The 13,090-nt window shown below is 47.3% G+C and overlaps 1 protein-coding gene across 3 annotated transcripts in view; it reads right to left on the bottom strand.

Annotated features, from left to right (window-relative positions):
• The window catches only part of ULK2 (unc-51 like autophagy activating kinase 2), a 142,873-nt gene extending 129,783 nt beyond the window's left edge, over positions 1–13,090 (bottom strand). For 2 of the 3 annotated variants that reach the window (XM_079797269.1, XM_079797270.1), the window contains exons 1-3: positions 12,497–13,090; positions 11,223–11,315; positions 9,159–9,200 (exon numbers count right to left, since the gene is read on the bottom strand). In XM_079797269.1, coding sequence (XP_079653395.1) covers positions 9,159–9,200; positions 11,223–11,315; positions 12,497–12,586 — 225 coding nt within the window. In that variant the 5' untranslated portion in view covers positions 12,587–13,090. The remainder of the gene's footprint in view (positions 1–9,158; positions 9,201–11,222; positions 11,316–12,496) is intronic. The other variant, XM_079797268.1, reaches the window with a different exon arrangement.

Here is a 13,090-nt window from a genome sequence, read left to right as displayed (position 1 = left end):
GAGCAGGGCTAGCCTCTACTCACAGACATGGGGACACTGCAGGTCGGCGCAGAGATAGCATGCCCTGACTTGCATCACCAGGATTACTACAATTTCCATGTGGAGAATATTCTTCAGGATATGGAAGCAAAATATCACCTGACAGCATTCCAACAATCTATCTTCATATATAATAAAACCCTAATATGCAAATAGACCCAATGTCGGAATGACAGGTCGCTATGATGTGCACTGACCACCAGGGGGCCGACGCTCAACACAGGAGCTGCCCCCTGGTGGTCAGTGTGCTCCCACAGGGGGAGTGCCACTCAGCCAGAAGCTGTGGCGTGGTGGGAGCCTTTGCTGCCTCCGTGGGTCCCAGACTAGCGAGAGGACACAGGCCAGGCTGAGGGACCCCCTCCCCCCAGTGCACGAATGTCGTGCACCAGGCCTCTAACCTTAATATATAAAGAGGTAATATGCAAATTAGGCCAGGACGCCGTAATGGGACAACCAGACAGGAGGAGGTTGCGTGCACAGGTGAGGCCCAGAGCAGAGATGGAGACAGAGACGGGGGCCTGCCCGAGCTGGCACGGCAGCTCCGGCAGCCCGGAGCGGACATAGGCAGGAGGGCCAGAGGGCGGGGGGGGGGGGCCTGGGGCTGGCCGAGCCACCGTGCCAGCTCGGGAAGCCCCAGAGTGAACACAGGCAGGAGGTAGGGGAGGCCTGGGGCGGAAGTGAGGCGTGGGTCCCGGCTGTCCGTGGTGCCAGTCAGGTGCAGGTCCAGGCCTCCCGCGGTGGCAGTCTGGCCTGACTCTCGCGGCAGCCCGGCGCTGCACAAGTCAGGCGCAGGTCCCACTGCCCACAGAGTGCCCCCTCACAGGGCAAGAGGCGGGGCACCTCCTCGCGCGGCTGGGCCTCTAGTCCTACCTAATAATAGACAAATATGCAAATTGACCGCACCTTCGCTACGCCCAAGCCATGCCCACCAGCCAAGCCACACCCACCAGCCAATCAGGACGAGTATGCAAATTACCCCAACCAAGATGGTGACTAATTTGCATATCAAGACAGCATAGAAAGAAGCCAAGAGCTGCAGAAGGGAGCAAAGCTGCGGAGAAGCAAGCAAGCCGGGGGGAGGAGAAGGGAGGAGCGGAGGCAGGGCCAGGAGAGAGGAAGGAGAGCAGGCGGGCTGGCGGAGAAGGGAGAAAAGCAGGCGGGCTGGCGGAGAAGGCGGGGTGGGGGAGAAGGGAGGAGCCCAGGCGGGGCCAGGGGAGAAGGGAGAAAAGCAGGGGGGCTGGTGGAGAAGGCAGGCGGGGGAGAAGGGAGGAGAGCAGGCGGGGCGGGGTAGAGTGCAGCAGGAAACCCTAATGCAGGATTTTTCCTGCAACGGGAACGCTAGTATATATATATAAAAGCCTAAGCGACCGGCCGACCATTCGACCAGTCAACTGGTAACTATGATGCGCACTGACCACCAGGGGACAGTCGCTCAATGCAGGAGCTGCTGAGCTGCAGTGACTTGGCAGCTGCGGTTCTCGGGTGACGCACCGGAACCAGAGAGGAGGGAGCCCGATCCCAGGGTGCATCACCCAAAAACTGCCCTCTCGCAATCCAGGACCCCTCGGGGGATGTCGGAGAGCCGGTTTCAGCCCAATCCCCTCAGGCTGAGGGACCCCACTGGTGCACAAATCCATGCACCGGGCCTCTAGTCCATTGGATCCCCACTTCGGGTCTGACTCCCCACTGGGCCTCTAGCCCATTGCAGAGGTCATGGGTCTGGCCCTTACAAAAACTTTTTGACTCAATTAGCTAAATGATGAGACGTGCAGGACCTACTGGCTGCGGCCCCGATGTCTGGCGCCCACGCTGGCCCATCTGCTTAATATCGATTTCCAGTGGAGGCAGTGAATTTTCCTGCTACCACTCTTAGCTGGGAAACTGACCGTGGCTTCCCTCCTTCTGGGCGGACAGTAGCGCCAGTGGGAAACCCCAGGGGAGAGAAAGAGGCAAAGGAACAGCTCAGGTGGGAAGAAGAAGGCTCCCACCGCCACAGGACTCCACCTGGGCGGGAGCCTGACACTGAGCAGGGTCCTACCTTAGGCCGACTAGATTCCAGGCCAAGTAAATCCTGTTTGCTAAATAATTGCATTTTACAGCTAAATGCCCACAAGTCGTCAGTAACCGCCAAACTTAGGGTAAAGTGAGATGAAAGAAGCGAGACAGATACAAACAGATAATACCAGGAGAAGAGAGGAGGGAGCCCGAGAAGTGCCCTCTCGCAATCCAGGACCCCTCGGGAGATGTCGGAGAGCCAGTTTTTGCCCGATCCCCGCAGGCCAGGCTGAGGGACCCCACGGGTGCACAAATCCGTGCACCAGGCCTCTAGCATAATATAAAAGCCTAAGCAGCCCTAGCCAGTTTGGCTCAGTGGATAGAGTGTCGACCTGAGGACTGAAGGGTCCCTGGTTCGATTCCAGTCAAAGGCACATGCCCGGGTTGCAGGCTCGATCCCCAGTAGGGGACGTGCAGGAGGCAGTTGATCAGTGATTCTCTCTCATCATTGATGTTTCTATTTCTCTATTTCTCTCTCTCTCTCTCTCTTTCTCTCTCTCTCTCTCTCTCTCTCTCTCTCTCTCTCTCTCTCTCTCTCTCTCTCCACCCCCCCTTTCCTCTCTTAAATAAAAAATATATTAAAAATTAAAAATAAAAATAAAAGCCTAAGCAACTGGCCAACTGGCTGACCAGCCAGTAACTATGATGCGCACTCACCACCAGGGGGCAGACGCTCAATGCAGGAGCGGAAACCACAGGCATGGAAACATGGAACAGACTAATGAATCTCAGAGGGAAGGGGGATGGGGGGAGGGCAGGAAGAGATTAACCAAAGATCTTACATGCATACTAGAGGCCTGGTGCACGAATTCGTGCACCAGTGGGGTCCCTCGGCCAGGCCAGTGGGGATCGAGCTGATACCAGCTTTCTGACATCCCCCGAGGGGTCCCGAATCTGGTTTACTGCACACTTGCGTTTGCGTTTCACACCCTGTACAACAGCAACTTTGCAGAGTGCCCTCTTGTACTTCTGGGACCCCTCGGGGGATGTCAGAGAGCCAGTTTCAGTCCGATCCCCGCAGGCCAGGCTGAGGGACCCCACCTGCCGGAGGGACCCTGCTCATTTCGCAGATGCCCTCCGAGCCATGGCACTACCTCAGGTGCTGCCGGCCAGGGAGAGACCACAGGAAGTTGGCTCCAGGGCATGCCCGGCCCATCTCGCCCAGTCCCACCCCGCCAGCCACCTTCTAATTAATTTCCTTTCAATGTGCAAGAATCCATGCACCGGGTCACTAATACTCTAATAATTCACATTTCCACAAGTGATACGAGAATATTTTACATCTCCTACCCAATTTCACCACTAAGCATTACTGCACTTTTTAATTTTTCTAATTGAAGGGTAGGAAGTGACATCTCACTGTTACTTTAATTTACAATTCCCTGACTACTTGTTCATGAATATTATTTCATACATTTACTAGCCATTTTTATCCCTTATGATAGCAAACAACTTATATCCTTTACTTACTTTCTCTTCGGGTAACCTTTTTCTTATCAATTTGAGAGCAGATCTGTATATTTTAGATATTAGCCGAACTGTTGTGTTAACAATGCAGAACAATATTTTCTCAAACTATTATTTGTCAATTGTATTTTATTATGGTATAATTTACATATGCTAAACATACAGATGCAAGTGTACAATGAGTTGTAACAAATGTATATAACCATGTATAACTATCCTTTCAATCAAAATAGATAACATTTCCATCACCCCAAAGAGTTCCACCCTGGCCAGTGTGGCTGTTGTTTGAGTGTAATCCCATGCACCAAAAAGTCATAGGTTCAATTCCCAGTCAGGGCTCATGCCCAGGTTTCAGACTCCAGTAGGGAGTGTACAAGAGGCAGCCCATCAATGTTTCTCTCTCTCCCTAAAATTAATAAAAACCTATTTTTAAAAAAGTAAGTTCCCTCAAGCCCCTTTGCCCTAATCTCAGCTACCAAGAGGCAACCTATATTTTGCTTTCTGTGATTTCTGTCACCCTAGCTGAGTTTGGTATTTTCTTGAAACTCACAAAAATATAATCATACAGTAGCTGTATATAGCTGTCTTCCTTTTCTCAACATAATGTTTGAGATTTGTGTTATTATTTGCCATAAAATACAGTTTTTAAATTTTTATATGTCCCTACCTTTATAGCTTCTGAATGTCTCTTCTTGATTTAAAATATCTATCTCTTAGACTGTACATAGTCATCTAAATATTATTCTAAGATTGTTATTAGTTATTTTATATATTTAAGAATTTAATTCATTTGGAAATTATTTTAGAAAATGAGAATAGGGGTCCGACTTTATTTTTTCTCAGATGTCTGTTTTGCCAGCATCATCTATTAAATGAGCCATCTTTTCTTCCCTACGCTAAAAATTACCAAGAGATGGATATTTACCCAGATCACTGACCTTCATGCAGGTATTCCTATTGACAATACTTATCTCGTGCCCAGAATGCTCAAAGATTTGTAGCAGACATGAAACTACGCTTCTGCTTTTCAAACTGGTCCATGGCTCTGCACTGCCCTTAGAATGAAGATCACATGTGGCCCTGTGAGCCTCTCCAGCATCATCTAACACTGCTCTCCCTCACCTGCACTCCTACCACAGTGATCCTTCCAGTTCCTCAAACCCTGGCCTTTCCTGTCTGCTCTTCACAGAAGGCTTCATCTGCTGGGGAAGCTTAGCTTCCTTACTTGCTCTTCCCCCACCTACCCAAGCCCAGCCTTCTCTCCCTCTTCCATCAGGTCTGTTTAAACATACTTTCTTTGTGCAGGGAGTCTTCCCCAGCTGCACAGAGCGGATTTCCCTACACCCTAACCCCCATACATTCCTCCAAATCTCTCCTACAGGTCTCCTCACAGCACTGTGCACACTTAGGATTAGTACTATGTGTTCTTGCATCTTCCCCACTATACTGCTCTAAGTCTCACAAGGTCAAGGCCCATCTCTATTTTGTTCACCACCATACTCCTCTACATCTCCTTTCCTGGTTAAAGAAATACTGATCACAAAAGTCAGTAAGAAAAATGAAAACAACTGAAGCATCCCGGCACAGCAACAGGAAAAAGTCACAGAAGAAATATGAAAAGGCAAAACATGAAGATGGTCAGTGCACTAATGACTTACAAAATAAAAAGAAAACCTTGCCAAAACCGGTTTGGCTCAGTGGATAGAGCGTCGGTCTGCGGACTGAAAGGTCTCAGGTTCGATTCCGGTCAAGGGCATGTACATTGGTTGCGGGCACATCCCCAGTAGGGGGTGTGCAGGAGGCAGCTGTTAGATATTTCTCTCTCATCGATGTTTCTAGCTCTCTATCCCTCTCCCTTCCTCTCTGTAAAAAATCAATAAAATATATTTTAAAAAAAAAAAGAAAGAAAGAAAACCTAAGGTATTTTTCTCCTATGAGACTGTCAAAAAAGAAAACTAAAACATGGGCCATTATTGGTCAAAATAAATTGGTACAACCTTTTGGAAGGCAATAGCTACACTAATAAAAGAGAAACATGCAAATTACCATCACTCTGCTACACTACCAGCCAATCAGAGTGAGTATGCAAATTAACCTGAAAACATGGCAGCAGCCACCCGCCTACCGCTGCTCCGGGCCTGTGGGGATCAGAGAAGTCGGGCGCCAGCGCCTTGAGGCTGGCTGCAGCCCGGGAGACGAAGAAGCCTCCTGCCCCGTGATCCCAGGACGCAGCCAGCTGGAGAAGTCACCCACACTGCATCCCAGGGAAGACAGAGAAGCCGCCCACCCCACAGTCCCAGGCTCCAGCACTTGCGGCTGCAGCCCAGGCAAAGCCACCTGCCCACCATCGCCTGCGGCTGCAGCCGGCCTGGGCGCCTATGGCTGACTAGAGGGAGGGAAGCCCGGATCCCGGGTGCCTGTGGTAGGCTGGAGGAGAGAATCCTGGGTCCTGAATGCAGGGCTGAGGCAGAGGTGGTTAGGGTCAATCAAGCCAGCAGGGGAGCAGTTAAGGACAATCAGACTGGCAGGAAGAAGTTAGGAGCAATCAGGCAGGCAGGCGAGCGGTTAGGAGCCAGCAGTTCTGGATTGTGAGAGGGATGTCTGATTGCCGGTTATCCCCTGAGGGGTCCCAGCTTAGAGAGGATGCAGGTCAGGCTGAGGGATACCCTTCCCTCCCAGGCCCCCCCCATGCACAAATTTCGTGCACTGGGCCACTAGTCTATATATATAAAAGCCCAGAGACCGGAAAGACCAGAACGATCAGTGGCTACGACGCACACTGCGGCAGTCAACCAGCCTGACCTGGGCCCTGATTGGCCCCAACACCCCAATCGGGGGTGGGGCCAGCAGGCCAACTGCCCGCAGCCCCTCCCCGCCACTGGCCTGAGCACACCCCATCCTTGCACGAATTCATGCACCAGGCCTCTAGTAGTAATGTCTTTTATCAAGTAATCCCACATCAAGTAATTTGTTCTAAAGGAACATATACGAATAAGCAAAGATGTACGTACATAGCTTTCTCTGCAGCACCACCTCTAATAGGAAAACGGTAAGAAACAATGCAAATAGCCACAAAATGGTCTTAGGTAAATAAGATTGTAATTTAGCCCTGTAGTATTATACTGATATAAAAAGATAGCCAAGATACATTAAGTTTAATAAAAAGTTGTATTTCTGTAAAAAATGCTATTAATTTCCTCATAATGAAAAGCTGAAAACCTAAGTACAAATTATTATAGATTCATATATGTATTTAGAAAACTCTAAAAAAAATATAACAAACAGTGGCTATCTCTGAGAATTGCCATTTCTTTTCTACTCTCATTTTGACAATGTTTAATTACTTTCACTATGGGAATATATTATTTTTGTAATTAGGAAAAATGTGTTTCATTTTAAGTGTCATCTAAACTGAAACCTAATTTTGATAAACAATGTCAAAAGTTCTCAGTTTCATAAAGGGTGTACAAAAAACTTGAGATGGATCTCCAAAACTGATGGCCAGTAAAAATGATGCTCAAGTTGATAAAATTACTGTCTCAATCCTTACAAACATACTGTACCCCTTGATAACTAGTTAAAATCAAGGAAGCAAATTTAAAATATTAGATCAAAACTGTTTACTCGATAGCCAAATGCTCAAGACTATATTCATTTGACTATTTCTTAAATGTATAAACTAGTTCCAAAATAATAAACATTTCAATGGAGTCACCTTGAAATTCCTATTTGATAATTCAGGGTTTTTAGGACATATTCTCCCTAATGAAATGATATTTCATTCTATAACCAAGGAGGATAATACTTAAAAACATTTTTCATTCTGATACACTAATTTAAGTACACTCTACTCAGAAAGCAAAACCTACTCTGCAATTAAATTTTCTGTGCATCTCAAAAAATTGGAAAAGTAAGAGTTAATACTTAACAATTTTTATTCTAGGCAAGGACTTGTACCACTGGATGCCCGCTCCCAACAGAAACTAAGACCAATTACACAAACAGCTCTGAGGAGAACTGACATTCCCACTAGGAATTGTGAGATCAACTTAGTTTTGACTTTAAACTTTTTTCCACTTTGTTTTTATGCTGCTTTGAATTTCTGAAATGAAGGAATGAGTTATACCGCTTTAAACAGGTAATGAAAAACTCCCCACAGCACTCACCTATTCTGTGCATGGAGTTTAAATTGCATTGTTTTCTAAAGCAATCACACTCTACAATCAAAGAACTTTAAAACTGGGTCTGCTATTTGCCCGGGTAATTACAATTCTAGAAACTGAATTCAAAAGAAATTCAGGTATGTTCAGTAGGTATATACAAGGTGGGGCAAAAATAGGTTTACAGTTGTGAGTACCCAAAGCAGTTTATTCTTGTATTATTATTAATTATTGTATTATTTTCCATATAAACAATTGTAAACCTATTTTGCCCCACCTTGTATTATCCTCACTGCACTTTTCTATAATAGGAAAAACCTAAACATCTCACAACATGGGTTAGTTAAATATTTTGTGATGTGGTATGACTTCATGAAAAATGACTATCTGGAGAAAAATGTACATCTAGTGCTGTCCATTTTTTCTCACCCCACTAACATTAAATACACACAGAGCAAGGACTTTGTTTTACTCACTGCTTTATTCCTAGTTTAGAACAATGTCTAGCATATAGTAGCCACTCAAAACCTTACAAAGTGAATGAATTTGAGTAATCCAAGTACATACAGAAAAGATTCTAGCTAGAAATGTAGTATAATAGCAGAATCACATAACCCATCCATTTACTGAGATTCAACTGTCCAGCAAAACAAAAGAATGACATCATGTCAGTGATGCACTGGCGGCTCTGCAATGAGAATGGATCTCGGATCCCGCGGCGCTCACAGGGTGAATGCCACACTAGCCAAGTGTGATTCTCATATTTAAAGAAGGATTTTTAAAATACAATATGCCCTCTAAATATAAGCCAACTACTGGCTCTGCAGCTCCACCCTAGAAATATTAAGTTGCTCCAAAGATGGGCTTTTTAAAAGGATTCCCAAGGGTAATTCTGACAACACAGAAACCCTGCCTTAGAAGATAACGTCAGAAACCAGCCTTTCCACCTCTAAATAAAATGCAAATCTACATTATGCCACAGAGATAACCTCAGATATATCCGGGATATGAATACGCAGTTCCCTTTTTATTTAATTTATTTTCTAATGTTTCTATAATTAGCAAATTGCTTTTGCAATAAGAAAAAAGCTCTATACAACTTTTTATTAATCCACAATAGTCCTTTCTACATTTACCACAGAAATGCTAGATCTGGTTTCGATGCTCCTCTACTTGACCTTTAAAACAGCACTACTCCTTTAGTACATTATCACTTGCTAAAAAGTCTGCCCATGCAGCACATTGTTTAGTTTATCCTATTGCTCTATGCTATTTTAAACAATTTCTTAATAAGTATACAACTCAAGTTACATATATTTTCAACAAGAATAAGGCCATTTCTATTAAGAGTCACTTAAATGTCTATAGAAATAGAAAATAATGTAAGTTCCTTATTTACATGAAAGTTTCTTTTTAAAAAAATCCAAAATAAGGTACCTGAACATCATAGAGTGCTACGATATTTTCATGCTGAAGTTCCTGTTAAGAAAATTAAGAATTCAAAATATTTGTATTTATCCTAATAATGTTAATATATTTCAATATGCAAACAAAAATTAATTTAAGTATACACACACATACACATGCATCTATGTTATTTCTAGTATACTACAGTTCTTTTACTAGATTACAACATTCAATCTACTAGACAGTAAGAAATGTGCCTCATCAAAATTTACTTGGGGCCCAAATATTTTTTCACCACTATTGTTTTTTAGACTTTTAACAAGGTATTCTCATTTACAAAATAAATGTCAGAGTAAGTATGACTACCGACTTTCTGCCAGTCTTTTAAATTTAATATACAATGTCTAACAGCAATAGAGTCATGAAATTACAAAGTGCTTCTTAAAAGCACATTATGCCCTAGCCTGGTGGCTCAGTTAGTTGGAGCGTCGTCCTTGCACAAAAAGGGTTTCAGATTCCATTCCTGGCCAGAGCACATACCTAGGTTGAGGGTTCGATCCCGGGTTGGGGTGCACACAGGAGGAAACTGATCAAGGTTTCTCTCTCAAATCGATGTTTGTTTCTTTCACTTTCTCTCTCCCCCTCCTCTCTCTCTAATTGACTTTTCTTTTTTTAGAGAAGAGAAAGAGAGACGTCAATGTGCTCAGACCCAGGAATGGAACTGGCAACCTTTCAGTGCAGGGAAGACACCCAACCAACTGAGCCACACTGGCCAGGCCTTCCCCTCTCTAAATCAGTAAACATATCCTCAGGTGAGGATTAAAAAAAGAAAAAGGCCCTGGCCGGGTTTCTCAGTGGTTAGAGCATCGGCCCGCAGACCGAAGGGTCTTGGATTCAATTCCCAGTCAAGGGCACCTCGGTTGCAGGTTCAATCCCCAGCCCCCGTCAGGGTGCAAGTAGGAAGCAACCAATCAAAGTGTCTCTAACACATCAATGTTTCTCTCTCTCTCTCTCTCTCTCTCTCTCTCTCTCTCTCTCTCTCTCCCCCCTCGTCCTCTGTCTTGTTCACTCTCTCTAAAAATTAATGGGGAAAATACCCTCACTCCTTGGGTGAAGATTTAAAAGGAAAAAAAGCCCTAGCCAGTTGGCTCAGTGGATAGAGCATCAGTCTGCGTGCGGACCGAAGAGTCCCGGGTTTGATTCCGGTCAAGGGCACGTACCTCGGTTACAGGCTCCTCTCCAGCCCCGGCCCTGGTCAGGCTCGTGCAGCGAGGCAACCAATCCATGTGTTTCTCTCACATGGATATTTCTCTCTTTTTCCCTCTCTCTCCCACCCTCTCTAAAAATCAATGGAGGAATATCCTCAGGTGAGGATTATAAATAAATAAATAGAAAAATTTTAAAAGAAGCATATTATTTGCCGGGAAGAAAATGAAGTGTAATTCTTTGCTCAAAGAGCTGTCCAAAGCCTAGCAGTGTTGATGAAAACTGGTATTAGGTGACGGTTCCAGGTTCACAGCAGTCTGGGACACACTGGGTTAAATACACCTACACCAGTTTCTTCACTGCATCACTCTGAAACTCTCCAGTAAGTATTTAGTAAGAAGGACTTATCGAACCCTAGGACTCTTTTTGCCCTTAAAGCATCTCACTCGGATAACAATGCTTGTGAGTGATCTAAAAAGACCACTTCTAAGGAAAATAACTTTCTTCCATTTGCAAGGAAAATAAGATTTCAAGTGCACCCAGTTCTCCAACTGTTCCCTGAAGGGATCAACAGAAGAGGGAAGTGACGTATGAGGGAGGCCTGCCTCTTCCCAAACAGCAACACAACAAGTAGGGGAAAGAAGAAAAGAAATTATGAGTTTTCACAAAATCACTCTAAGCATTAGACAAGAACCGAAAACACCTATTTTTAAAAAATAGCTTCCCAGTTTCAATGTTTCAAAAAACTGAACATGCAAAAATAAGAGCAACAGGTGAAAATTCTCAAACTTGAGTCCAACTACCAAAATTACAAAGTATGTCATCATGTATTCATTTATTTTAAAATCAGTTTTAACCCAGTATGAAATATCACATAAAGGAACATACCTTTAAGATTTTAATTTCCTTCCCAAGCAGTATTTGTGATTTTGACAAGTTCTTTTTATTAATACTTTTAATAGCTACCTCCCAATCAGTTTTCTGAAAAGAAAAAAAAATAGTGTTACTTCTGGAAATTACTTCATGGAAATAATTCAACGGGGGAAAAAAATCTATAAGCTTAAAGATGCTTTTAGCAAATTCATGTACAGCACTGAGGGAATAAATGGAAAAGAACCTGCATCTCCAACAACTGGAAAGTGATTTCATAAATTACAGTGTAACAGCTAATGTCCTACAAGGCAGCCACTAAAAAATAATACGAAGATCACCCAGTAACCAGCAGAAGGTGAAAAGAAGAACAGTTTACAACTACTAAAGTTATGGAGAATTGCGGATAATAAAAGAAGGTAGTGTGTTTAATTGAAAACAGTATTTGATAGCTTGGCAGGATTAAGCCGTGTTTTAACTATTTTTTCTTGAGTTTTAAGTGATTTTCATAACAAATGAAAAGCAATATTTATTACTTGATCAGATAAGCAACAAAGCCAGCCCCTTGGCAACCATCAGCACTGCCAAACCCTTTAGGATTATTTCCACTCCCGAGGTGGCTTTCCAAATTCTCTGGATTCTAAAACCTTGGATGACCCTAATTTTCAAAACAGGAAAAACTTCAAAAAAAAAAAAAAAAAAAGCTGAACCTGCTTTCGTGTTTATTTGGATTGGAAAGGGGAGCGTCCAGCCATCTCTTCCACTCGGACCCCAATAACCCCAGGCGCTCGTCAGGGGGTCGAGGAACCCCTGCCGGGAAATGGGACACCCCGCGTGTGAGGGAGCCTCGGGCTAACGGAAAACCAGCCTGTTTCCGTGGGGGTGCGATCTCGACCTCAAAGGGCCCCGCGCAGGCCGCCCAGGGAGGGGTTAAAACCAAAGGCGCGTCCACACCCGCGCCGCGCCGGCCCGCACGCCCTGGGCGCCCCCGGTGAGGGCGGGGACAGCTCCCCGGCGCCCGAGGGGCGCGGCCCCCGCACCTGTCCGGGCGCTCGGACCCCGCGGGGACACGCCGGCCGGGCGGCAGGTGGAGCGCTGCCCGGCGCGGGGGCCGCCGACACCCCTCGCCGACACCTGCCCACACGCGACGCCGACGGCGCGCACAATGGCAGCGCGGCCACCGGCAGCCCCGCCTCGCCCACTTCGGGACCCCGGTCCGGCTGCGGCCGCGCGGGCGGGGGGGAGGCCGGCGCGGAGGCCCGCGGACGCCGGCCTCGCCCGGCCCGGCTCACCTGGCGGTGCCGCCCCCGGAAGACCACCGCGAAGGCCCCGTGTCCCACGAGGTCCCTCTTGCTGTACTCGAAGTCGCCCACCACCTCCATGGCCGCCCCGAGTGCGGCGGGGCGAGCGGCCGGGATCAGCACCGCGGGCCCGCCGGCCGGGAGCGCGCCCGCGGGCTGCGGGGTTGGGGCAGCCGCGGCCCCAGGGCCCGGCGGACGCTCATGCCGAGAGGCCGGAGCGAAAACGGGGGAGGCCGCCGCGCGCGCGGGGCCGGGGTCAGCGAGGCCTGGCCCGGCCCCGGCCGCTCCTCATGCCCGGCCGCCGCGGGCCGCGGGCTCCCTGGCGAACGGCCTGGCGCACCCCGACCGGACCGTCACTGGGCGCCCGCGGAGCCGCACGCGCGCCCGGGAGAGGTGCGGGGTCCGGGCCTCCCCATCCCCGGCGCGTTCCGCCGCCCGACCCTCTCCGCCCGGGCGCTGCGCCTGCAGCCGCCGCCCTGGGACCCACACAGCCGCGCGGCCCTCGCGCCTCCCGGCCTCACGGCGGCGCCCCGCGCGCGCCGCTCCCGCACGGACCGCCGGCCTCGGCGACGTCACGCGTCCCGT

The sequence above is a fragment of the Cnephaeus nilssonii genome, assembly GCF_951640355.1.
Source record: "Cnephaeus nilssonii genome assembly, chromosome: 19".
Lineage (NCBI taxonomy): Eukaryota > Metazoa > Chordata > Mammalia > Chiroptera > Vespertilionidae > Cnephaeus > Cnephaeus nilssonii.
This window is presented reverse-complemented; position numbering and strand designations above follow the sequence as displayed.